Source organism: Pseudorasbora parva, chromosome 2 (assembly GCF_024679245.1).
Source record: "Pseudorasbora parva isolate DD20220531a chromosome 2, ASM2467924v1, whole genome shotgun sequence".
Lineage (NCBI taxonomy): Eukaryota > Metazoa > Chordata > Actinopteri > Cypriniformes > Gobionidae > Pseudorasbora > Pseudorasbora parva.
The window spans coordinates 20,576,583-20,603,622 of record NC_090173.1 but is presented as its reverse complement, the minus strand read 5'-3'; the positions used below and the strand labels follow the sequence as shown (position 1 = coordinate 20,603,622).

At 37.4% G+C, this 27,040-nt stretch overlaps 1 protein-coding gene across 2 annotated transcripts in view; it reads right to left on the bottom strand.

The window, feature by feature from the left end:
- The window catches only part of smurf2 (SMAD specific E3 ubiquitin protein ligase 2), a 64,533-nt gene that overhangs the window by 1,957 nt on the left and 35,536 nt on the right, over positions 1 to 27,040 (bottom strand). Inside the window, exons 4-19 of one of the 2 annotated variants that reach the window (XM_067459197.1) lie at positions 24,108 to 24,247; positions 22,267 to 22,332; positions 20,954 to 21,038; positions 20,682 to 20,765; positions 17,609 to 17,811; positions 16,467 to 16,551; positions 15,401 to 15,559; positions 14,527 to 14,571; positions 10,261 to 10,459; positions 7,122 to 7,225; positions 6,080 to 6,194; positions 5,819 to 5,997; positions 4,123 to 4,260; positions 3,925 to 4,045; positions 2,919 to 3,120; positions 1,802 to 1,877 (exon numbers count right to left, since the gene is read on the bottom strand). In XM_067459197.1, coding sequence (XP_067315298.1) covers positions 1,802 to 1,877; positions 2,919 to 3,120; positions 3,925 to 4,045; positions 4,123 to 4,260; positions 5,819 to 5,997; positions 6,080 to 6,194; positions 7,122 to 7,225; positions 10,261 to 10,459; positions 14,527 to 14,571; positions 15,401 to 15,559; positions 16,467 to 16,551; positions 17,609 to 17,811; positions 20,682 to 20,765; positions 20,954 to 21,038; positions 22,267 to 22,332; positions 24,108 to 24,247 — 2,001 coding nt within the window. The remainder of the gene's footprint in view (positions 1 to 1,801; positions 1,878 to 2,918; positions 3,121 to 3,924; positions 4,046 to 4,122; positions 4,261 to 5,818; positions 5,998 to 6,079; positions 6,195 to 7,121; positions 7,226 to 10,260; positions 10,460 to 14,526; positions 14,572 to 15,400; positions 15,560 to 16,466; positions 16,552 to 17,608; positions 17,812 to 20,681; positions 20,766 to 20,953; positions 21,039 to 22,266; positions 22,333 to 24,107; positions 24,248 to 27,040) is intronic. The other variant, XM_067459207.1, reaches the window with a different exon arrangement.

Genomic DNA, 27,040 nt, shown 5'->3' with positions numbered 1-27,040 from the left:
GCTCAAGATTTTTTTTTTATTATCAATGTTGAAAACAGTTGTGCTGCTTAATATTAAGGAAACTTTGATTCATTTAGTTGATGATTCTCTGATGAATAAAAAGTAAAGAAAACAACAACATTTATTTAAAATAGAAATTGTAACATTATAGATGTCTTGTCACTTTTAAAGGGTCATGAAACCCTGTTTCAGCAGCAGTCAATTCTCATCATAGACTGTAAAAAATATGGACGTAGTGTCTGAGACTTCACCCATAGGATTCTGCAGAGCAGTTTTGAAGCGTAAAGTAGAGACGAGCTGGCCGTTGCCATCTTGGCAGTGTGTCATTGCACAACACAGGAAATGGGCAAAGAGGCGGGACATGGGCGGAGCTGAGGTTACACAATGACTAAACGACAGAGGATAAATGGCTATCCGTCTGTCACTCACTCAAAGTGGCCACGCCCTTAATTATGCAGAACTTTATAAGGCTTTATATAATGTAAACGAATGAGTTATAAAAAAAATTCACCCCCCTCACAGTTGTCATGAAGGGCAAAATTAGCCGTATAGACAAAAACCACAATTTGTTCCAGGCTGGAAACATGTTTTTTTCTGCTGTATAGTTGGGCATTTTAACATAGAGCTCAATGAGATTCTGCTCCCTTCTGGAGCCTGTCCCTAGTGGCCAGTCGAGGGATTGCAGGTTTAAGTCACTTTTGTATTGGCTTCAAGAGAAACTGGAGGAAGTTGCCGCTTGGTTCTCACCACAGTTTTGAAACATGCTATAAAAGTGGGTGTGGTTTAGCGGTGGAGTGGAGGGGTCGAGGGGAGACCGACAGCACATCAACGGCTTATGATTCAGACCAGAAGATTCAGATTTTATTATGCTCTCATTAAAAGCACCAAAACTTCCCACAGATGCACATGCAACACAATATACACATGGTTTTGTCATGGCAGCAGTCAGAGGAAAACGCCTATCAACGTGTGCTCTCATGAATAATTAAGTGCACGCTGTCATGAATAAAGCAACGGGTCTTCTCATAGGATAAAAGACACGCAGTCTCATGAATTATACATCAGCGATGAGTCAGTGCCGTCAATACACTGCAAAAAAATACATTTCTTACTTAGTATTTTTGTCTTGTTTCTAGTCTAAATATCTAAAAATTCTTACATTAAGAAACATTTACTAGACAAGTAAAACATTGTCTTGGTTTGGGAAAAAATAACTCAAGATTAAGAGAGTTTTTGCTTAAAATAAGCAAAATAATCTTCCAGTGGGGTAAGAAAAATTAAGTTGTTTTATAAGATAATTTTTCTTACCCCACTGGAAGATTATTTTGCTTATTTTAAGCAAAAACTCTCTTAATCTTGAGTTATTTTTTCCCAAACCATTTTTTGCAGTGTATAGCATGAGAAAGCGTCACAGCCTATGCCGTTAAAATGAAGACGAATTTAAACCAGGAATTTGAAAACAGAGCAAAAAGGTTTAAAATTAACTAGTTTTCTCCCACATTCAAAACTAACAGACAGTAACTTTGTCTTCCATGATGTTCAGCACACATACTTCTGATAAAATCTCAGAAAATTTGGTTCAAGGTTTCTTTATCTGTCTTCACTGAATAAAAGCATGATTTTTCTGAATGCATGGTAGTGTATAATCCTTTAAACAGTTCTATAATTTAATGTAAAGAATTTTATTAAAAAAAATTTTTTTAATACAAATTTGTATATGTCGTGTTGTTCTTTTATATATTGCCATTGTCCTTTGAAAAACCCATATTGGTTGACCACTAGTCTATAGAAATGTGCTTACCAAGTGTGTGCTTTGGGCAGGTTGTTGGGACTGGCGTCAATCTGGTGGATGGTGAAGAGCCGTGGTCCAGCAGCACCTGAACACACAGCGTTTTAGTACAAATACATATGTGTGATTTCAAGTAACTAAGACTCTTTAAACTTGACCATGTTTTCAGGATAGACTCTAGTTTAAAACTATTTGGATAATAAACATATGATTTGAAACCCTAAGCCATATCTATCTATCTATCTATCTATCTATCTATCTATCTATCTATCTATCTATCTATCTATCTATCTATCTATCTATCTATCTATCTATCTATCTATCTATCTATCTATCTATCTATCCATCCATCCATCCATCCATCCATCCATCCATCCATCCATCCATCCATCCATCCATCCATCCATCCATCCATCCATCCATCCATCCATCCATCCATCCATCAAACTGAAGTAACTCTAATTAATATATTAAACTGATGTAACTGTACACAAGTCTGCGCTTCCTTTCCATCCATCCATCCATCCATCCATCCATCCATCCATCCATCCATCCATCCATCCATCCATCCATCCATCCATCCATCCATCCATCCATCCATCCATCCATCCATCCATCCATCCATACATCCATGCATCAAATTGAAGTAACTGTAATTAATATATTAAACTGATGTAACTGTACACAAGTCTGCGCTTCCTTTCCATTCATCCATCCATCCATCCATACATCCATCCATACATACATCCATCCATCCATCCATGCATCAAATTGAAGTAACTGTAATTAATATATTAAACTGATGTAACTGTACACAAGTCTGCGCTTCCTTTCCATTCATCCATCCATCCATCCATACATCCATCCATACATACATCCATCCATCCATCCATGCATCAAATTGAAGTAACTGTAATTAATATATTAAACTGATGTAACTGTACACAAGTCTGCGCTTCCTTTCCATTCATCCATCCATCCATCCATACATCCATCCATACATACATCCATCCATCCATCCATGCATCAAATTGAAGTAACTGTAATTAATATATTAAACTGATGTAACTGTACACAAGTCTGCGCTTCCTTTCCAGATCCTAAATGAGAAACGGGTGACCTCGGGTACCTTGCAGGGCTTTGAATCCTTGCAACGGGACTCTGGAGGAGCCGGTTACAAACTGCAGCAGTCTGGCTCTCCGCTCCTCGTCGTACGACTCCACGGCCCGCCAGAACCACTTCACGATGTTACTGTCAGGCGTGCAGTGCTTAAGACGGGTGTTGGACTTCCAGTCGTTGATGTCGATCTTCCCCAGTCCACACACAATAAGCTGAAAGTAAGAGAAACACTTTAAACTCTGCTCATCGTTAAAGGGTTAGTTCACCCAAAAATTAAATTGATGTCATTAATGACTCACCCTAATGTCTTTCCACACCAGTAAGACTCATCTTCAGACACAGTTTAAGATATTTTATATTTATTCCGAGAGCTTTTCTGTTCCTTCAGTGAAAGTGTATGCACACTATACTGTCCATGTCCAGAAAGGAAATAAAAACATCATCAAAGTAGTCCATATGGGACATCAGTTAGTTCATTAGAATCTCTTGAAGCATCGAAAATACATTTTGGTCCAAAAATAACAAAAACTACGACTTTATAGCGGATTGATTCATGATTTGGATCGCCAATGTCATGTGAATTCAGCAGTTTGACACGCAATCCGAATCATGAATCAATCCGCTGATTCACAACCGTTTGAATCTTTATTTGAAGATTAAAAACAAACCAGGAAGAGAAGACAATGCTGAATAAAGTCATAGTTTTTGTTATTTTTGGACCAAAATTTATTTTCGATGCTTCAAGAGATTCTAATGAACTAACTGATGTCCCATATGGACTACTTTGATGATGTTTTTATTCCCTTTCTGGACATGGACAGTATAGTGTGCATACACTTAGATACGCTCTCGGACTAAATATAAAATATCTTAAACTGTGTTCTGAAGATGAACGGCGGTCTTACGGGTGTGGAATGACATTAGGGTGAGTCGTTAATGACATCAATTTCATTTTTGGGTGAACTAAACCCTATAAGGTTGGCAATGGTCATTTTAAAGGACCGATTTGTTCATACCTCCAACTCTTTCTCATCAAACGCCTTGAGTAGATGCTGTGGGATGACCTCATTAAACCCTTTCTGCAGGGCCAGGAACTGAGCCTCGATGCCTCTCAGGAACCGCCAGTTCACATACAGCCTGTGCAAAAACAGCTTAATGACATCTGCAGAGCGGGAAGAGGACGGTGTTGAAGGACAGCTCAAGACCATGCTCACCTCACATACTCCTTCTTGGTGTCCTGGGTGACGGGGATGCTCTTGCCGTTGGGTTTCAGCTCATGCTGAATGATCTCTCCGTATGCATTGTGTTCTACGCAAAACGTGTGGTCCAACACCCCCGTGATGTCATTATCTCTAAATACACACATAGAAGAAAAAAAGAAACAAGAAAAAATTGTTTTTATAGACAAACCTGGCGATTCAAATGATCAGGTGTATTTTAAATAAAAAATAGACACGTTTCCTTATACATTAATATTAAGGAAGTTTTATATAAAAAAAATTGTCACCTATCTTTATACCTACAAACAAATATAAACGTTGTTACTTATATTAAAAATACATGCATGTAATTACATCTGTAATTAATTTTTGTAAATAGCATTCCACAAAACCTATAACCACATCTTAAAAGCAGAAAATGTGTTTTGCATTTCAAATATGAACACAATAAGTACCTAACAATTAATTTTTTAATGTAGGTACATGGTAGTTAAAGATACCTAATATACAGTGGGATCAACTCTCCATTAAAACAACAAAAAACAATATAAGCCAAGCATATAATACAATTATAACATGTAATTATAATTTACTATTATGTTTTATTATTATTATGCATAGTAATATTTCTGTCATGAATCATTCCAGTCCATCTTCTGCTGAAAATACAGTGAGTAATAATTGTATTAAGTGCATATTTTAATGGATAGGGGTTTTATGATACATCGTTATATCACAATATATAAATGTGACGCTATATATAGTTGATTTAGACTATATCATTTGTGATATAGAGTTAGTTTTATCAAAGGGTCAGCTCAACTGTATTTATAAAGTATAATTATAATTAAATAATCGTATAAGATTTTCGTTTAACTTCCAAACACAAATTAAGTTTATTTTTTATGAAACCTGAGCGGTTTCTGTCCCTCCCTTTAAAGTCCATTGCTCTAAAACATCAAAAGATCCAAAAAATGTCATAAAGGCATCATAAAAATAATCAACTGAGTGGTCTTATCAACATCCACGTTTTCTGAAGAGACACGATGGCTTTATATGACGAAATTTAGATGCTGTAGTAAACACGGACGTCCAACAGCTTGAGAACAACACGAGAGCGAGTAAATGCAGAATTGACATTCTTGGATGAGCTAATCATTCACAGATTAGGGAACAGTCATGTTGACAGGAGTTCTTGCTATTAGAACTGTGATTGATTGCACTGATCATCTGAAGAGCGCCCTCCTCAAAGTGAAAGTGCACTCATCATTTAAATCCCCAGATCACCTTTAGTTTCAGTAGTATGATTATTCAAAGTGTTTTAGATGGTTTATTCTTACATGTGTATAATGCATTAATAGTGGGAGAGGCAGGGCATTGCATTGTGTGAGTGGCTTGTCAGATGTCAGATTAAGTTAACGAGATTGAAATTTTAGTGACATTACTACATTAAACTCATATATACTATTTAATATAATGTATAATATTGCAACGGGGAAATATTTCTGTGTCCTGATAATAATATAATTACAATAATATTTTTAATAATAATAAAAAAGTAGTAAAAAAAAAACCCTCATTATTTAGGCTTAAAATATGTTGTTATTATTATTACTTTTATTTGAACAGGGAGAGTGCACAATAAAAAACAGTAACCCTGTTTATAGCAAGGAGAGATGCATAGACGTACAGGATCCAAACGAGGCTGTTGTGGAGGTCTGGATCCACCGACTCCATGTCATCCAGAGTGATGGGTTTCCCTAGCAACTGTTTGTAGAAAGGCAGAGTGAAGCCTCCGTCTATATAGTGGCCATGGAAAACAGCCATTCCCATAATCCTCCCCACAAAGTGGAAATAGGACAAATGCTCCTAAAAAATACATAAAAGATGAGTGCTTTTTTTGTAAAGTGCTTGCATTTATTAAAGGAATATCAGCTCCAGGTCCACTTACAGGATTAACGGCAGAGTCCGGGTTGATCTGTAGCGTGTAGATGTCGTCCCGTGAATACTGGAATAGTCCGTAGTATGGATTTAACATCTCGTGCGACAGCAAGTATAACCACTCCCTATGACACAAACACACACAGGTCTAACATGGCCCACTGTAACATTGTTATACTCCAATTCTACCACTAGATGGACACACAAGTTTTAAAAGTCAGCAGAAAACTGCATTCATAACCCATTTTACTGCCATACTGTGATGCAGGAATCACTGAACAGGATACCATACAAAAATGTGTGCTAGGAGTTGATTTGATCTATCTGGAATTGATTGGATTGTGGAACGTGATAAACAGGTGGTTAATCAATGGAAAAGGAAAGTCGTTTCAGACTTACAAATGTACATCTTTCATCAAATTTATAAAGACATTTTTCCTTTGAGTAATGTTTAGGGATGAATCATTTACAATAAGACCAGGGACATGTATTAGGAATGCAACATTTTTGAGTTCATGCTCAGCTTTAAAAAGCACACTATGTAGCTTTTTTGTTGTTCAAAATTAACAATTTAGTCAATACATCATCAATCCTTCTTCCAAAATGTGTTTTTGTCATTCCCAGATTTTAAAGTAAGTAAATTATTATAAGTGGTTATATTTTTTTGCTGGGTGGTTTTCATGGGGAATTGCGTACGCAAGTCATTCATCCGTGCGTGTCTCGTCATATCTGTGTATGGTAAAATAAGGCTCCGACTACATTGACGTGTGTACGGTGTAAGAGTGGCATAGGTTAGTTCACAAGAAAGGTTGAAACGGAGCAGCTAATTCTTGAACATCTGGCGAATCACCCATTTAATAAAAATACAGAACAGTGGAGAGTCTGCAGGCATAAAAATCATGACAGCTCTTATTGATACCAGAATCAACACTGTCGTGGCTTTTTGGTGAGATGAGGAAAACGGAGGGATTTGACATGTTGTAATTTCTAACCACTAGAGGGCAATAAGTTACAGGGTGCCTGAATGTTTTTGCTCAGTGTAAAACTCATACCTAGCGACTCCACCATAGTCGAGACCTTCCTCTCCTCTGAACTTGACCATCAACCTCTTCCACAGGTCCTTCGGCCTCATCTTCATCACCTGCCGATATGATTCCTGAAGAAATAGTAGAGAGACAGAGGTGATATTTATGAAAAGTTACAGAAAGGTCACAAATCTTTCACTACTGCATTATAAGGATGCACCAGTCATAATAGAGAAACTTCACACTTATAGGCTTAGTAAAAACTTTGTTGTCAAACTTCTTTTGCTTCACACAACTGTCAAGTATAATGCCTGTTTATTTTAGTATCACTGAGATACTATTAATATATATTTGAATTATTTTATTTTTATTTTGTTATAGTTTTTGTTGTTGTGTTTTTGTAATTTTGATTAGTTATTGTTGTCTATGTCTATACAGTTTTTATTCATTTTAATTGTTGTTATTTTAGTACCAGTACATCAAAATAAACTATATGAAAACGAGAAATGATTCCTTGGCAACTAGCTGAAATAGTACAAGTTTAATACTTTTACACTATTTATTTCATTTTAGTTCATGTTTATTTTATTTCAAGTTAAAAAAGAGTTTAATTTAAGTTAGTTTTAGTTAACTGTAATAACCCTTGTATATGCACAAGAGCAGAAAACACAATACATAAAAAAGGAAACAAAGAAGAGCGCAGCATGTTGGAATGCAGCATCCAGAAATGCCTGTGCGTATCCAGCTCAACACCCTTAAACACCCCAAAACAGATGACCAGACAGGCGCACAGACCAAAAATCACTTCAAGCTGAGCGAAGGGTGGGGGTGGGGGGTATAAATGTTTTTCCAACAGAACTGAGATGAGACTCAGAAGTGTGTGCAGTACATGACACGCAGCATTTACAGAACTCGGCATGGTGTTCGCTGTGTGCTAATGAAGTTTAACATCATGTCTGACGCATAATGGTTTTTCCACGCATAAACTGATTTGTGGGTAACATCCAGCAGAGTTCAAAGGCCTTATATGCTAAAGGCTTAACCAGACCTTTGGGCTTCATAACCGTTCTCACAGGCTGGTTCATACTGACAGGTGTTACTGGTGCGACTAACACCCTCAAACAACAACAGAGATCCCATCTGCCTCCTAGCTGACGGCACGTCTCAGAGCTGACAACTGAAGCGGTGTCTCATTTCGGAAGGCTGCGTCCTCCGGAGGTCTCATTTGAAGGCTGCTTACGTCATAAGGCCATCTCATTTTAAAAAAAGTGAGTAGGACACTCCAAACGCGACCTTTGAATGCGTCCTTCTTTCACAGGATTTCAGAGTGTGCATGAGGTGTATCCTTCTTTGCATTGCCGTGAACAACCATCATATTTTTTATTTATATTATATGAAAAAACTGCACCACCACCAGATATACATGCAAGCATTGATGTGGTGTTTAAATGTAAGTAGTTTAAGCTTGTTTTTGTTTTTTAAGCTCTATAACCTCCAACAGATAGTTATGGTAAAGAGGATTACAACTGTTTAGTGCTTTTTAAACGTTTAGAACAGTACATTGCTGTCAAGACAAGAAGCATTTCATAGTAATTTTCATTCATATAACTGACGTGAGAGCGCAACGAGGCTGAATGTGCTGGCATAGCAACGTGATACTTCCTGTCTGTGTGTCCTACGAAGGACGTCTCGTTTAATACTGATTGAGGACACTCCGGAGGACTCCCTGCATCCTACACAAGATGTGTCCTCCAGAAGACACAGCCTTCGAAATTAAATGAAATGAGACACAGCTTGAGTCACCGTGAAGGTGGATTCTGCTGCTTTGTGATTGGTTGAGAGGTTGCAGAGTACGCAAAAAGCCAACATACAATACAAATACTTCAAATAAATAAATGTGAGAGTTTTATTTGTTTTGGCCACTTGACTCTTTTGGATAGACATGCAGTAGAGAGAATAAAAATGTTGGTGAAAAGAAGCAGGAACATGAAAAAGATCATAAGGTGGATTTAGTCTGGATGAAACTTTAGCCTAATGGATGATAAATTGAGTATAAAACCATTTTATACCAGTATTTTAGCCTTGTTTTACAGTAAAAATCATCTAAACACTTTACATTTCGCAAAACGACAAGATAAATCTAATGACATTTAGGGAGATTTATGCATTTTCAAATTTTTCATTTGCCAATGGGATGAAAAAGAAACACTTATTTTTCATAGATTACTCTAAGAAAAATATTTCATGTGTTTTTTCTTCGTGAGTAAATGTATTTTGTTTTAATAATACTGAGATTTTTTAAATATACAAAAATACTGATTTAAAGTTTTTTTTTACATAAACACTTTTTTATTCTGAATGAAAGTCTCTTCACATCCTGATAGCAATCAATAATAGAAGTGATCTAAATATTAAAAGTAAAAGTTGTTCATGTATCTTCTGTGGCAGTCCGAAAAGGACCAAAAATGTTCGTCCAATCAATGCATTCAGTCCGAATGCAAAGATAGGATGTCCAACCTGCCGGATGTTTCAGTGAACTGATTAATTTGCATCACCACCAAAATGTTCACAGAAGTCTACATGATATTGTTCATATATTTAAATGTTTTGGTAGTGTATTAGTAGGCAAATATTGCTATTTTTACTATGTTTTGAAAGTAAAAATTATTCACTACTTCCAAAATGAAACATTTTGAATCTATGTGACTACAATGGCTGTTGGTTTGATATGATTGTTCCTCTGGTTTTAAATGTTTTTGAAAGAAGTCTCTCATGCTCACCAAGATTGCAGTTATTTGATAAAAAAAATAGTAAAAAACAGTAAAATTGTGGATTTTCTTGTCCAGTTTTTTTCAGGATTCTTTGATGAACAGTCTTTATTGATTTAGAAATATTTTTTAACATATACATTTTGATACATTTTAATGCACTCTTTCTGAATATTAAGTATAACTTTTTCGAAAAAAGATAAAATCTTACAGACCCCACATTTGTAAATGGCAGTTTATATATATTGGATATTGTCAAAAAGCTGAAATATAACCACATTCTAATTATAAGCAGTTTAATGTTTGCAAATATATTTCCAAACAGATTATTTGCTGCCATATCTTCCTTAAATATAAAGAATCCACTCATCAGTACGAGTTTGGATTGTCATTCTCACCTCAAAGATCTCCTCACGCGAGACCTCGATGCGACAGTGTCCCGCCTGAGGCTGCTGCTGGGACAGCTCCTGTCTCAGGATCTTCAGTTTCTGCACCAGATCTCGCTTGTACTTGGGCACCGTGAGACATTCAGGGTCCTCTGGGAGATTTCCGGGAGACACGACAGACTGAGCCTGCTCCTTCAGCTGTCCGGGGCGACTGCGAAGAAAAAGCGAAGGGGGAAAAGAGAAACGGGGAGAATAAAAAGAGACGAAACATTCTGTCAGCATGCTTGAACTAACACTGATGTCTGACCCCATCTTCACCCTTGATACCAGAGCAGCGCCACCAGTGCCATCTCACAGGTATGTCACGACAGAGTCGAACAAAATGAGCTTCTAAATACAGGAAATGAGGACACAAGTTCACATCACAAGCTACAACATGGTCCTGAATATAACTGATATAATGCTCAATACACAGTCGGCTCCAAAAATATTTAAACACTTTTGTACACTTAACTACACTTAAAATGTTTCAATGTCACTGCATTAGAATACCGAATGTCAAACAATGAGGCATCGGCAAACAAATACTGCTCGAGTGTAACAGACTCACAAACGTCAGCGCTTGACAAATAAAGATGGAGTGAGAGGGCAGAGGTGTGTTCATAGATGAAGTGAAGTGTGCATACATTCATCTATAAACAACACATTCCTTTATATGAAAACACACACTCACTTCACATATCACTCCATACACACTTCACAGCCACTCTCAGACTCATTTATCCAAGTGACACCATGATCCTTACGCTCGGTCTCCGTCTGCACGTGACCCACATTCCTCAAATATTCCCTTCCTCCCATTCTTGTTCCTTGACACGCAGAAACTCACTTCTTTTTGCCTGCAGTTTTACAGCTTCATGCTGCAGTTACAGCACTATACTGATTTGAAATCGGTGTGAATCTGAATCAACGTGTAAAGCCTTGATCAGCTCTTGCTGTTACGTTGTAAAAACAGCCTGATGTTCATTATAATATACAAGCAACAATAATTCATGGGTCAATGACAAATAAGGATGTCTGAAAAGATAAAAATCTAGTTTAAAACAAGTTCTTTGAATCCTCTGGCCCTATTTTAACGATCTGAGCTCATGGTCTGAAGCGCATGCCGCAGGTGCACTTAGGGTGTGTCCGAATCCACTTTTGCTAGTTTAACAATGGAAAACGCGGTCAGCGCGCCAGGCACATGGTCCAAAAGTGTTGAATCTAGTCTTTTAATCAGTCATGGGTGTGTTTTGGGTGTAACGTGTATTAAACCAATCAGAGTGTCATCTCCCATTCCCTTTAAAAGCCAGTTGCGCTTGCACCATGCGTATTCACTATTTACATGGAAGAATTTGAGCGGAAAGACAGACGCTTGAGTGAGAACAAAAGCATGAGTGAATTTGCTATTTAAACAAACTTCATTTGGCACTGGACATGAAAATGACAACTGCGCTGGGCTGAAACTCGCAAAAAACCTTTGCATTTTGCCTGCCATTGCATTGTGCCGGGTGTATAATAGGGCCCTTCATTTTAGAATATAAAGTTATTAATGTTGATGCCATTTTCATTAAACAAATAAGGTGGTGGAGTGACTATCCAGAAAACAAGTATTAAATATTTCCATACACCTTGAATTCAAATGTTAATCATTTAGTTAAAAAAAATATTAAGCATATATTTGAAGGCAAAATTTTTAACACACACACACACACACACACACACACACACACACACACACACACACACACACACACACACACACACACACACACACACACACACACACACACACACACACACACACACACACACACACACACACACACACACACACACACACACACACACATATATATAAACAATAACTTACAAACACATGGCTTCCTGCAAGTGACACTGACTTTGATTTTGATAATATTATTATCATTAATAATATTATTATCGTTAATATTTTTTAGATTCATATTTGAAAACTTTTATCTGTCAAATTGTCTTCACTGCTTGCTTTTTTTTTTTAAAAACAAACAACAATAATAAAAGATCATACCAAATGACTTGTGCCAAATATAATTTACAAGCCTAACAGCCTGTTTTGTCATTATAATCTCAGATAATAATTTTGTCATTTAATAAAAACTTTTTAATATTAAAGGGATAGTTCACCCAAAAATGAAAATTAGCCCATGATTTACTCACCCTCAAGCCATCGTAGTTGTATATGACATTCTTCTTTCAGACAAATGCAATTGGAGTTAAATTAAAAAAATGTCCTGGCTAATCCAAGGTTTATAATGGCAGCCCAAAATCTGAAGCCCAAAAAAGTGCATCCATCCAATATAAAAGTAATCCAAACGACTCCAGGGGGTTATTAAATAGATAAACTATAAACACTAAGGAAGGGAAGAGTGACCCCTGACCTAAGGTATTATAAAGATACAAATATGGATATTTTTCTTACAAAACCGCTTCGCTTCAGAAGGCGTTTATTAACCCCCCCTCACTCACATTATAAAGCTTGGAAGAGCCAGGATATTTAAAAAAAAAAAAAAAACTATGTTTGGCTGACAGAAGAATGTCATATACACCTAAGATGGCTTGAGGGTGAGTAAATCATGGGCTAATTTTCATTTTTGAGTGAACTATCCGTTTAAGGACAACAAAAATATTAAGAAGTTAAAACATCTACATTAAATAAGAGATTTACTCATTACTATCTGTAGGAATATTTAATGTATTCTTGAATAACTGAAAAGATTCAAGCAGAAAAACAGTTTTTTGTAAATGTAATCCATTAGTGACTGTTGAAATGCTGGATGTGGATAATGAGGGTGTATCCATCAAAAGACAACAGCAGCTCATGCATGCACACACGCACAGCCATGACAATCACCCACACGCCCGAAGCTCCCATCACGCACTTGATCGTGAGATCATGAAGCCATTGAGGCTGAGAGGAAAGCTCACAGCACAGAAGATTTCTGCCAGATGACAGAGAGGTGAGAATTTCTGCGCTGATATAAGGCAGATGTTTCGACAGATATCCACATAATCTATCTGATGCCTTTTCCAAAAGCGAGACAACTGCAGTGCCAGGAACGTTTACACTGACTCGCTTTGACAGTTGGTTTGTTTGAGGGATGATGTCTTCATGTAAATGATCTGTTTGGACGGATGTCTGGCATCTCTTTATGGCAAACATAGCGCTGCAATATTAAAACAATATGTAGGTAATTATATGATAATATTGTGGTTTTAATGTTTAATTATTCAAAGCTGTGATAAACTGCACAATTTTACTATTTGTTGCTCTATTATCTGCATTACACTCAAAGTAGATTTTTGGTAAAATGGAAATAATTTAGTGTGTGTGCTGACCTAAAGCTCAAGTGCATTTTGGACATATAAATAATCATGTGAAAAACAGCATGTATTTTTGAGTCATGTATATTTTGTAATTTTCGTAGGGTTACTTCATTTAAGCTTGTAAAAAGGTCAATATCTAATAATAATAATAATAATAAAAATAAAAAAAACTTACTAAAACACGGCTTTCTGTGTGACACTGACTTTGATTTGATGGATTTTAAAAAAAATATATTAACTTAACTAAACAAAATAAAATAATATATTTTAACTATTAACTAAATACAATTTTATTCACTGCTTACATTATTTAAAAATAAACGTTAATACAAAATGATGCTGAATTATTATGAGCAATAATAATATCACAACTTTGACTTTATATCTCACTATGTGACATTATTTCTTCTTTTAAAGTTTTACTTTGTTCATTTTTATTTTGTAGTCTTTTATTTTATACCACTGGGTGATAAACAGATGTTTAAATTTTGAAGTGAGAATTTTAGGCACATTTTGAATAAATGCTGCAAAATGTTGACAATGCAATCCAAGACAGGTGGACGCTTCACGTCGCCATGAAGATACTATGCAGGTGCAAAGATTAATTAGCCAGATCCTACGTGAACTGATATTCACCGACTTGTGTGATGCCATTCATGCACTGAATATTCTTGTTACTGCAAGAACAACATGAAGTGGGAAGACGGAATGTGGGACACGTCCTTTGATCTGTCAGGACAGGAAAAGGGAAACTCGATCCCTCTCCATTAAAGCATTCCTCTGGCTCACACGACACACACAAATACACATGCACGGTCACGCGCACGCAGATGAAAAATCGATAAACTGCAGAGAATCTGATTCATTTCTCACCTGCTCTGAGCCTCAACGGCACCACGGGAGCCATTCGGACTGGGACTGTTGGAGTAAACGTGAGACACAATGGGATGAGACTTCAGCAGCACGACTAAGTCTTGGACATTTCAGGTCTATTTTATGTCTCTAGTAGCTTCTAGGTTAAAGCGTTAGTTCACCCCAAAAAATAAAATTATGTCAATTGCTCACCCTCATGTTGTTCGACACCCATAAGACCACTGTTCATCTTCAGAACACAAATGAAGATATTTTTGTTGAAATCTGATGGCTCAGAAAGGCCTTCGTTGACACCAATGTCATTTCCTCTCTCAAGACCCATAAAGGCACTAAAGCCGCGATACAAAGCCCATCTCACTACAGTGGCTCTACAATAGTTTTATGAAGACACGAGAATAGTTTCTATGTGCAAAAAAACTAAATAAATTATATAGTGATGGGCCGATTTCAAAACAAAGATTAGAACGGTTATGAATCAGTGTAACGATTCATGATTCGGATCACGTGTCAAACTACTGAAATCACGTGACGCGATCCGAATCATGAATCAATACGCTCATTCATAACGTAATATAAGCCCATCACTAAATAAGTTATTATTTATTTATTTTTGCTCACAAAAACTAGTCTCGTCACTTCGTCTTTAGTGCCTTTATGGGTCTTGAGAGTGGAAATGACGTTGGTGTCAATGAAGGCCTTTCTGAGCCATCGGATTTTAACAAAAATATCTGCATTTGTGTTCTGAAGATGAACGGTGAGACACGGGTGTTGAACGATATTAGGGCGAGAAATTAATGACAGAATTTTACTTTTTGGGTGAACTAACCCTTTAAATGGTGTCTGGTTCTTTCTGACGAGGTTGAGAACGACTCACTTTAGGACGAGGTGCAGGTTAGCCGAGAGGCGCGGGTCTGTGAATTGTGTGGTTCGGTTGTTGTGGTCCACAAAGTACACCCGTCCTGTGGCAGTGTTCCTTATCTCCCAGCCAGGAGGCAGCGGACCCAACTCCTCACAGTTCACATTACTGAGATCCCTGCAAAAATAAAAAGACAGAGAACCGTTTATCAGCTTTAGCAGTAGTTTTGTCTCTGATGAGATAAGAAATTGTTTTGATATATGTAGATAACCAGTTCACAATTGGACATTACCATATAAATGCACATAGTGCAAGATAATATCTGGAGTATTTTTTTACTACTCAAGCAGGGGGGATTCCAGAAAATGGAAACTTTATATTTTTATCACAAATATTTTTAACATTTTAACTTGTCTAGTAAACTTTTTACCATTTATTTCAGAGACTTTTTGAAATATCTGTTTTTACACATTTTTATTGTTTTACCCTTACCCCAGACTTTTTTTTTAAATACATCTTAAAGTATAAAAAAACATTATCAAATGTTCATGCTCCTTAGAAAGAGCCGCCTGCGTGAAAGACAGACAAAACAAAGGTCCAAAAGAGTGAAAGTAAAAAAGAATGAGACAAAACAAACTTCAGAGATGTTGGCCAAACATCATCACACTAACAGAGCAAAAAATATGCAGCGCTGCAAAAATGCTCAATGTCAACCCATAGCCACATTAAATTTTTTCAATCATGTTCCACTCTCTGATAAATAACATGCAGCCTCAAATAAACGACTCAAGCATCTCCAAGTTCATGTCTTCCTAGTTTCTGCCCTAACCAGTTGCAACCGTCATTGAAGCATTGAGCTTCAAGGCATTTTGAAGAATAATTTACGCTCGTGGTAATGCTCAAAAACCAAACTCTACAACATAGCTTTATATTAAAATGTCATGTTCTGCTGAATGTTACGAAGAATGGCATTCGGTTAGAGGTGTATGTTTCCAAACAAATTCAGTATAAAATATTAGTTAAAATAAGTGAAATCATTTCAGTAATATTAAACATGTCAAAGACACTAAGGTAAAGGAGGTACCTGGGCACTCTGGGGTCATGCCATGTGCTGACGCCCGTCTGTGTGTGCAGGAAGTAGACCTGGCCCTGCTGCGTTGTCCTTTGCTCTGTGAACAAACACCAGGGGGCACCATTCGTCATTTACAATTTGAAAAATGATAAGAGGGTTAAATACTGTCATTGTTTTTGCGTTCATGTGTGTATAGTAGTGATACTTTCTTTCTTTCACTTTGTTTGATTTATCGTATGCTCATCTGGTCCATGACTGTAAACTATGTACCTCTTCACACAAACAAATCAACTTTAAGGGAAAATAATGGCTGAATATAAGCAAGCAGGTTCATTTTTCATTTAGGTTAACGTAATATAGCTCGAAAAAGCACAAAGATCGCATTAACGTTCTTAAATTAAACCCAGATCATGCTGCCATTAAAAGATGACATTATGAATCTCACTATACAGACCAAAACCACTTTTTGTACCAGGCTGTAAACACATTTCTTTCTGCTGTGAAGTTGGGCATACAGATTTGACTCCCTTTTGGATGCTGTCTCTAGCGGCCAGTTGATGAATAGCAGTCACATAAAAAGTCACTTCCGTGTTGGTTTCAAGAGAGACCGTGGGAAGTTGCCACTTGGGTCTTGTCAAGTTTAATTTATATTATATTAGCTCATTTTAGCAAAATATAGAACGTTTATCAGTAACATTGCAGATTTGTTTATTTTATATATCGATGTCGATTTATCACATAGTCTCATCTCAGTCTTTAAATGATTGTGTAAGTCCTTGTTCCACACATGTACTTGACCTGTATCCATGTCTACAGAGCCACATTTAACTGCTTGAGCAGAGAAGAGCACGCAGAGCTCTATTTAACCTGTGTCTATAACCTCTGCCCTCTGAATCTCTCCACGGACTTACACACACGCACACAGACGGAGGGATTTCCAGGTCACCCGTCTGACCCTGCAGCTGGTGCTGACGGCACGTCGGAGATATTTCAGACGAGTTCCTTTTCTACAGCTCAAGAGACATTTTAATTACTCCTGCTGCTGCACAAATTTCCATCGCAAATGCATGTGTGTGTGTGTGATGTATGTTTGACCTTTGCAAGCTGGCCAGTATTAACGGAAAGAACTGAAGTGAGCGTGTGTTTGAACGAACCGTATCCCTCTGGCAGGTCGGGCGGTGTGTGTAGGTGAGTTCTGCTCATGTAGTTTCTGTGTCTTTGAGAGCGAACCCTCCGCTCCTGCACCCGTGGGTCATCCGTGGGAACGCCCGCTGCCCCGTTGGGCGTCATGATGGGCGTGTTCTCATCCACTAGGCAGCTGAGTGGCCGGCCGGGACTCGAGTACTCGGACGCAGGCCTGTGAGTGTGAAAGAAGAAATGAGGAAGTATGAGACCAAAGACTACATTAAAAAGGTACAGTTCGGCACTAACAACTTTAAATATATTTTAAGTTTAAAATATTTTATATTTAGTCTGAGAGCGTATGCAAGTGTATGCACACTATACTGTCCATGTCCAGAAAGGGAATAAAAACATCATCAAAGTAGTCCATATGGGACATCAGTTAGTTCATTAGAATCTCTTGAAGCATCGGAAATATATTTTGGTCCAAAAATAACAAAAACTACGACTTTATTCAGCATTGTCTTCTCTTCCTTGTTTGTGTTCAATCCTAAAATAAAGATTCAAACGGTTTGTGAATCAGCGGATTGATTCATGATTCGGATCACGTGCCAAACTGCTGAAATCACGTGACATTGGAGATCCAAATCATGAATCAATACGTGAATTGAAAATGCCTTGATCTAAAATGTCTTGATCCTACAAGGCTTTGAATCTAACAAAGTTAGAAAAAACAACAAAAACATTTATTAAAAAAATTAAATCATCTGGTTTTAACTGGTCTCTCAGTCTGGCTAAGCTGGTATCCAAACATCCAAAATCCCTCTAAAACCAGCCAAAATATCAGATTAAGACCAGCTAGCCATATACAGTTTTATTTATTTTTTCAGAAGGATCATTAAAGACTTTGGTGGCTCGTCTGGGTTAAAATATTCCATAGTAAAACAGTACAAACAGGCCTTCGTTTTAGAACCCCAAGCACACAATAGTGTGCCCTTTGGTATGAGATTGAAATCTCTATGGTACAAAATACACAGTTGCTTTGGATACTAAATAAAAAATGTAACGGTGTCAGCGCCATCCAGTCTCCGTAGACAGACACTGGCAGGCAGAACGGCGTACTGCGATGAGCTGAGGGACTGAAGTCACAGACCTGCAACCTCTCCAAACAAGGAAGTGAAATTTCTGTCCTTCTCCATCTGCCCAGGTCGACTGTAAGTGCTGTTATTGTAAAGTGGGAACATCTAAGTGCAACAGCAGCTCAGCCGTGAAACGGCTGGCAACACAAGCTCACCAAACGAGGACAAAGTGCTGAATCATGTAGCGCATAAACACAGCATGTACTTGGTTTCAATATTCCCTCTGTTCCACTCGGTTTTAACACTTTAGAGGTTCAAAACTGCCTTTGGAAGAAACGTCAGTGTGAAAATGATGTTTTTAGGAGCTTCCATGGCTGTGAATTGTAATGCGTGCTTCACACTAGGACTTTTCGGCCAACGTCGACACATAACCTCACTAACGTGCTTGTGGCTGAATTTCATCAAATCCCTAAAGGCATAAAGTAACGTTTTGAGGAAAGACTAGAAAAATAAAGGCTGTAAAAGTGTTTTTTTTCCAACTATGTTTACTTATAGTTCTGTTTTTGATATAAACCTTCTATTATTTAAGGTGTATTTATTGTTGTTGTTGTACATTGTCCTTGCTGACCTGAGCTGCATTTCTTAAAAGAATGGCAAGCCTATGTAGATTGTAGAGACCCACACTTTTGGGAAATGCAGACCAGACCAGTGTTTTTCTAGATCTTCGTCTTGGAATGTTGCCTGGAATGTTTCTTGGTCTTTATGGTTGAGTGTTTCCTTAAAAATTCATGAAGAGGGGATGCTCCCTGACATGGCTTTATATCTTTCAGCTGTACTCTGGATAAATTTGGGTCAGTGTCTGAGATGGCAAAGGAGACAGATGTGGCCGACGCCCATTTTCCTTTTGTGCAGCACACGCGTACACACACACACACACAAAATGACCGTCCTCCTATCCAACCAAACCTCAAACCCAATGACATGGACGCTAATTTGGGTAAACCAAAATGCCTTAAACCTACAAGACTTTAGTTCAGTCTGCAAACCATTCACATTTCTAAAAAATAAAAATAAAAAATGTTTTATATATATTAAAATAAAAATATATTTATATATATATATTAGGGCCGGGACTTTAATGCGTTAATTAAGATAAATTAATTACGGGACTTTAACGCGTTAATTAATTACACAAAAAATAAATAATTTTAACCACACTTATTTTTGCACTGCGGAATGTTTTTTCAATGCATAAGTTTCGACGGACCGATTATACTCGAACACCAACAAGCGCTCACGAGTCACGACAACAACAAACCATAGTGAACATGAACGAAGAAGCTGATGAGACCGCTTTGCTTGGCCCCGTGGATGGGAAATTTTGTTTTAAAAAACGAAAGGATGGAAGCGTCGACAAGAGCATGGTAGTGTGCAAGCTATACAACAAGGAATTTGCTTATCACCGCAGCACATCGAGCCTCAAATATCACAAATATGCTTTTGCTACACTTAATGGCAAACATTGCACTGGTCTGCTGGACTGAAATAAATAAACAATATTTTGTTGATTAAGCTTATGTATTCAGTCATTATTCAATGGTATGCTAAAAATCCATGTGAAAAATTACTTCTCTTTGTTCTCAGGTCAAATATTTATATGCAATTAAAATGCGATTAATTTTGATTAATTAATTACAAAGCCTCTAATTAATTAGATTAATTTTTTTAATCGAGTCCCAGCCCCTATATACATATACATATACAGCTACATATTTAATATACATTCAAAATAAAAACAACAAATAACTAAAAAAATGAAAAATAGTTCAATTAAAATTTAATTAAGATTAAAGAAGAAGATTAAAGACAAACAAACAAAAACAATAAATTATACTTAAAAATAAAGTAAAACTAAAAACTAAATCCATAAAATTAGACTTAAAAATAAAGTACTTAAAAACATTTTTTTTTAAATAAATCTAAATAAAAGTAAACTGGGACTACATCAAAGTAAACCTGAGCCCACCTGGTAGGTCTCTCCCATTGGGTGCTGCGTGTGATATGATTGAGATACTGGATCCGGCCAGATGCAGTTCTCCTCTCCTCCCAGCTGCAGACAGAACACAAAGAGGACATTCATACAGATGAACAAACAGACAGACAGACACATGCACATGGCTCAGGAACAAACAACGGGGTTAGATAAGAACAGTGGCTGTTCAGTATCCTCTAAAGATAAAACAATGTTTTATACACAAGCGCTCATTAGGGAGTTTTTTTGGGAGTAATTTCACATACCCATCAGGCAGGTCATTGTCGAACAGACGGCTGCAGTCGACGACTGGCCCTCCTGTGCCTATCCTGTCCCTGGACTGAAGACTGACTGTTGACACAAACACAAAAAACACGCTGTTAGATGGGTCCCATCTGTGAAAGGTTTGTGCATCATGGATTGACTGAGACCATGTCAAGGTGAGTGTAAGACGTGTAGCATGGATATTTTGACATTTTGGGGGTGATGTGGCAGAACCGGAAAGTCAGAACTGGCAACCGTGAGGTTTTAGCTTCGATCCCCACAATAGAAAATCAGTATAGTAACCTTGAACTCGCAAGTTTCTTCGCATTAAAACATAATTTAAATGTAACATGGCGTGTGAGGAGATGTATATTTAGGGTTAGGGGTTTGTTCAAAAAGTTTAGTACTAAGGTTGCCTTAGGGTAACAGAGTTCATAACTATTTGCTTATATTCATTTACATTTACATTTAATCATTTAGCAGACGCTTTTATCCAAAGCGACTTACAAAAAAGGGGAGAGTAATAGAAGCAACGAAACAGACAAGGCCAAAAACCTGTAAGAGCTGTAAGAAATCTCAAATAATTAGCACAGTACACTTTTTTTTTTTTTTTTTTTTTAATAGACATCTACAACAAAAACTCACGTACGCAAAATGCCGAACACTGGATTTTGATAGCTATGATAACAACCCATTAGGACTAAGGCTGTTGCCCCAGCTGTTGTCGTTAATGCAGACTCAGTGGCCCAATGGGTTGGTTTTGTATGGCATTCTAGTATCATATTCATGATCAACCTGCAACTGTAACTCATCAAAACACATGTGACGCAAAACTTGATGTGACATGAAGACATGCAGGAATATGAGAGTGTTGTTTATGATTCTCAGGCATGGGAAAGCATTCATCTTCTGACGAATGGCTGCTTGTAAAACCTTTGGTGTGGCCATGGGACGAGCAAACCAGGGCACAAATACATCACCAGCCCACAAAACTCTTTACTGATGAAGGAACAATGCGGCTTTTCGAGTAGATGAACAAACCCCGGAAAAAAAACAAAAAACAGCAAAATATCAGAGAAACAGATAAATCGGGCAGAATGAAGCAATTTTTCCTCCTATGCTCCCAACCAAGGTGATGTTTTTAGGGTGTTGAAGTTAAATGTGTGGGTTTAACCATCATTAATGAAAAACTTTGAAGCTCTAGCACTGTTGTGACTCATCGGATAAAGGGCAGATGTGGCAAAGAAAGAAAATGGAGGAGCTCTACAAATTCCTGACAGGTCATTCTCCCGAACGAGCAAAGTTTGTGACTCACCTACTATCTGTCCCCTCACGGTATCGCTGTCATTGGGCCCCAATTTGTTTAGGTCCAAACGCTGATCTGTAAATGAAGGAAAGAGAAAAAAATTGTGTCAGGAAATAGGTGAATTTAATGTGAGAAACCAAAGAACCTGCATGGCATTTGTGTCGTAACCTCGGACCTCCTCATTTGGTGAGCCATCTGAGACTTAAAAAAATCCTAAAACACTCCATATTTCATGCGTGAGGTCACATACATGACAGCGCTCTATATCAGTGTGTGTGTGTGTGTGTAAACAGAGGCTGCTCTATTCCTCTCAGACTGTAGATGTGCCGATAGGAGTGAGGCACTTCCAGAAACACGCTGGGGCTCTCTGTCATTGCCGGAAAGACAGAGACAGGAATAACAAGTAGCCTGCAGACATTACAGAGGCCACTATCTGTTCTCACTCACACACACACACACACACACACACACACACACACACACACACACACACACACACACACACACACACACACACACACACACACACACACACACACACACACACACACACACACACACACACACACACACACACACACACACACACACACACACACACACACACACACACACAAACACACACAAGGATGCACAGCTAGACTAAACAGGGCTGGCTGGATGGTTGTTCACCCATCCCAAAACACTCAACTCACATTTAAACCCCTTCAAATGGTCAAGCACCTGCGGAAAATTAACTTATACTGAAGATTAGGGATGCACTGATATAGAAAAAAACAAACAAAAACTATTTATAAAAATGATTAGCTGACCAGACCAGTTAAAATAATTTTGAAAAGTAAGTTAAAATGTATTCAAATTTATTTTTGTATTTAAATATTTCATAATGCAGCTGTGGTCAATATATTATGCATCCCATACATTTATTGTAACACTGGCAGATACCAATAGGGTCATTTATATCATATCATAATTTAAAAATAATAAATATTGGCCAATTCGGATACAGTAAAGATAGTCACATACACATCATGTAGTACCACAAGTATGTGGTAAATGTATACTTAAAGTAAGAGGAAGAGCAAGATGAGTAAGATGATCAAAAAGACTGAGGATGAAGATGAAGTAGATGAAAATACCAGGAAGCCCAAAAGCAAAAATAAAAAATAATAAACATAAAATATGTTTGAAATATAAACATATTTTGTGTTTGAGAATTTATATATAAATAATAATAATTTATTGGCAGAGACCCAAAAAATCATATTAAAGATCTTAATAACTAGTGATAGACTGAACGGGAGAAAGAGAGAGAAAGAAAGAATGATGGCAGAGAGACAGGGGTGCAACAGGAAATGGTGAACTGAATCACTTCCAGCTGTGGGAGCGGCTGTGGGTTTCCTGTGCTTATCCAGGACAGTGGTCATGCTGGAGGGTTTCTAGGGAAAGCCTGCTTTTAAAATCGTCTTAAACACAACTGTGGAGCTGGAACGCAGCCAGACAGACTCTGACGGGGGCCCTCGTACCCTAAACATCCTAAATGAGTTCACAAGCAAAAAAACAACAAACAAAAAAACACCATCTTGTATAGCCGACAAGAATGTGATACACAAATAACAGGACGTCATTTACCTTAAATTGACAATGGTCTCCAGCCAATGTAAGATATATAATTATGTTTAAAATTGTTGCTGTTGCACGTTTTATTTAAAGGTTGCACACTTAATACACACAGCCATTGAAGCACATACTTAAAACCTCTCTGAGCCAATTAAAACACACACACAAGTACACTTGAAATCGGCCTGAGCCATATTTTCTGAGCTAATTATATAAACAAAAACACGCACACTTACAGCCTGTGTCCTTGAGTCGGTTAATGGAGTTGGAGAGGAGTCGTACACATCCCAGGAATCCTGCTCCCTGTTTCTTATGGATCTTCTTATGGTTCCACACGCTGATGGTGATGGAGTCCGACTTCCCGATATACCTGGAGAAAGAACAAGAGATCACTTCAAATCAGACTTCAAACAAACGCTCTATTGCAATGTTTGGTTTGCAAACCAAACTCAGACCACCTTAGTCTTGACAGGTAATGGTTTAGTTTGCTTAGAGCGTACATTTGATCACATGCAGTGGCTCAGAGGAGAAGATCAGCTGCTTATTTTAGTTTTATGTAGAGTTGCAATGCTTTCAGAAAATTTCCAGGATTTTTTGAAATTTCCAGTTTTTTTTTTTTCTTTAATTTTTGGAAACTTTTAGAAAATTTCTGGAAAGGTACCAAAATGTTTCAGCCCCTTTTCAAAGAAAGAAGATGGAATGGAAAGGAAGACGATACAAAAAGATTGGAGAAGACAGTGTAGATGAAAACAATAAAGAAGAGGTAAAAAAAAAAGTGCTGAAGAGAGAGACAAAGAAGAGCAAGATAATGACAAACAGGAAGAGTTAGTACAATTGACAAAGAAGGAGAAAGAGAAGAAATGGAAGATGATAAAGAAGGGAGAAAAGACAACGAAGAAGTGGAAGATGACTAAAGAAGAGTGAGATGATGGAAAAAGAAAAATGCAAAGTTGGTGAATAGGAGAAAAATGATAGAAAATTATAAGTAAGAGGAAGATAAAGGAGTGGAAGAAGAAAGTGGTGAAGGAGAAAAGAATATGACAAAGAGGAAGTCAAAGTAGATTAGCATGACAAAGGCAGAAGAGGTAGAAGAAATTGAGGTGGAAGACAATGAAGAAGTAAAAGAGGATGCTGACAAAGAAGTGCTAGATGACAAAGAGCAAGAGGAAGTGGAAGAAAATAAAGAAAAGGTAGAAGATAAAGATGATGTCAAGGATGAGGAGAAGAAAATACCATTAAGAAGATGATGAAGAAGAGCAAGATGACAGAGAAAGACAAAGTAGATGAAAACAAAGAAGATTAAGAAGAATAAGATTATAAAAAGAAAGGAAGGTGACAAATAGGAAGTAGATGAAAACAAAGAGGAAAAAACAAAAGAACTGGGTTCTTTTTCACTCTACTGACGTCTTGGTCCACTTAAAGGAGTCTCGTTTGGTCCCCTTAAAGAAGACTCAAATGGGAAAAACATCTCAATTCTTCAAAGAATTTCATCAAGATGAACCGAGAAGAAGTTCAAGAGCTTCAAGCAATCCAGTGCAGTGCTCTTGTTCTCTAACCACTGTCTGTATTTCATCAAGTCCTACATAAAAACTCATAAAAACTAGTTTGTCTGAATGTTTTGGCATGGCGTTAGACAAAACAAATGATTCCCTCAAAGTCGGGGAACAGAAACACCTTGAGAACTGCACATCAAAAGGAGCTGGCCTGTCAAAAAACATCCAAGCAAACTCTGAATGTTCTGTAAGCCTGCCAATGGGACAGAATCCCTGGGCAAAAGATATTGTTTGGACTGAAAACCAATCGAAGTGATAGAAGAGTAAAGAGAGAAAGGGCAGAAAAAGGGGTAGAGATGAAAGAAGCAAGACGACAAAACGCCAATGACTCTGTTCTGACCAGATTGAGCCCAACCAAACCCAAATAAGCAATGTCCTTCTCTCTGATCTGGAAAAACTTTATCAATCGTCCACAGAGCCAAACACCAGATCATAAGCTCATAACATATTTATTCACAATATGTATGAGAGTCTTAAATGCCAAATTTGACTTATACCAGAAAAGAGCTTGTAGTGACACAACCGGACCAAAGAACAAAGCAAAAGTCAAGACAATAAACCCGAAACCAATGCTGTCAGCACTTCACAACATAATTATACTTTTCTTTGATTGTTGAATAAAGTCATTATCTTTGTTTGGTTTTTTGCGCACAAAAAGCATTCTCATTGCTTTCTAACATTAAGCCTGAACCACTGGGGTCACATGGACTATTTTACACACTGTAGACTATTTTAATGATGTCTTCACTACTTTTCTGAACCTTGAAAGTGGCCATTGTGTTACAGTCTATGTGAGGTCAGAGAGCTCTCAGATTTCATCAAAAACATCTTCATTTGTGTTCTGAAGATGATCGAAGGTCTTGCGGGTTTGGACAACATGAGTTTGAGTAATTAATGACAGCATTTTTATTGAACTTACGTTTTAAGGCTAACTTTTTTCAAGAGTTTCCCTCCAAGTCCATGCATTGTTCTTTTTAAGACTTCATTTTTAAGTTCTAATTTCCAGAAGTACTGCATATTTCTATTGCATAACTTTGATCAGTTTCTACAGACAGGAATCTCTAAAAAGTGGTTCTGGCCTACTAAAAATATCTAGCGCATCTTCTCTTGCATTCAACAGTTTCCTTACATCTAGGTTAATGTTTTAAACTTTTTGCTTAGGTTGCTTGGGCATCTGCTAAATGCATAAATGTAAATCTATGTTCATATTGTTTTTGTCCAGCTTGACTGACTCTGTACTTTTGGTCATTATGCACATTAGTAGTTATCTGTCTGTTCAACATGCAGCCTTTGGAGGTTTTCAGCCCAGTCAATCTAAATGATTTTGACATTTTGCTTAACCTGACATTCAACAAGAATAACAAAACTACTAAATAGCTTGATATCCTTTCAACAATGGCTAGATTTCAACAGTTTTTCCCTGCCAACAAAGGGACAACTGAACCCTTTTGATGTGCATTATGGGAGTACAAATAACAGTATTACTGACATATAACTGGAGTTCAAAGGTACTTATTAAAACCCTGGTTTTGAACAGAAATCCCAGTGTACTTTGAGTATTTAGGATGTGGGATTTAAGCAACATCTCCATGGTTTTCTCTTCCCCACCC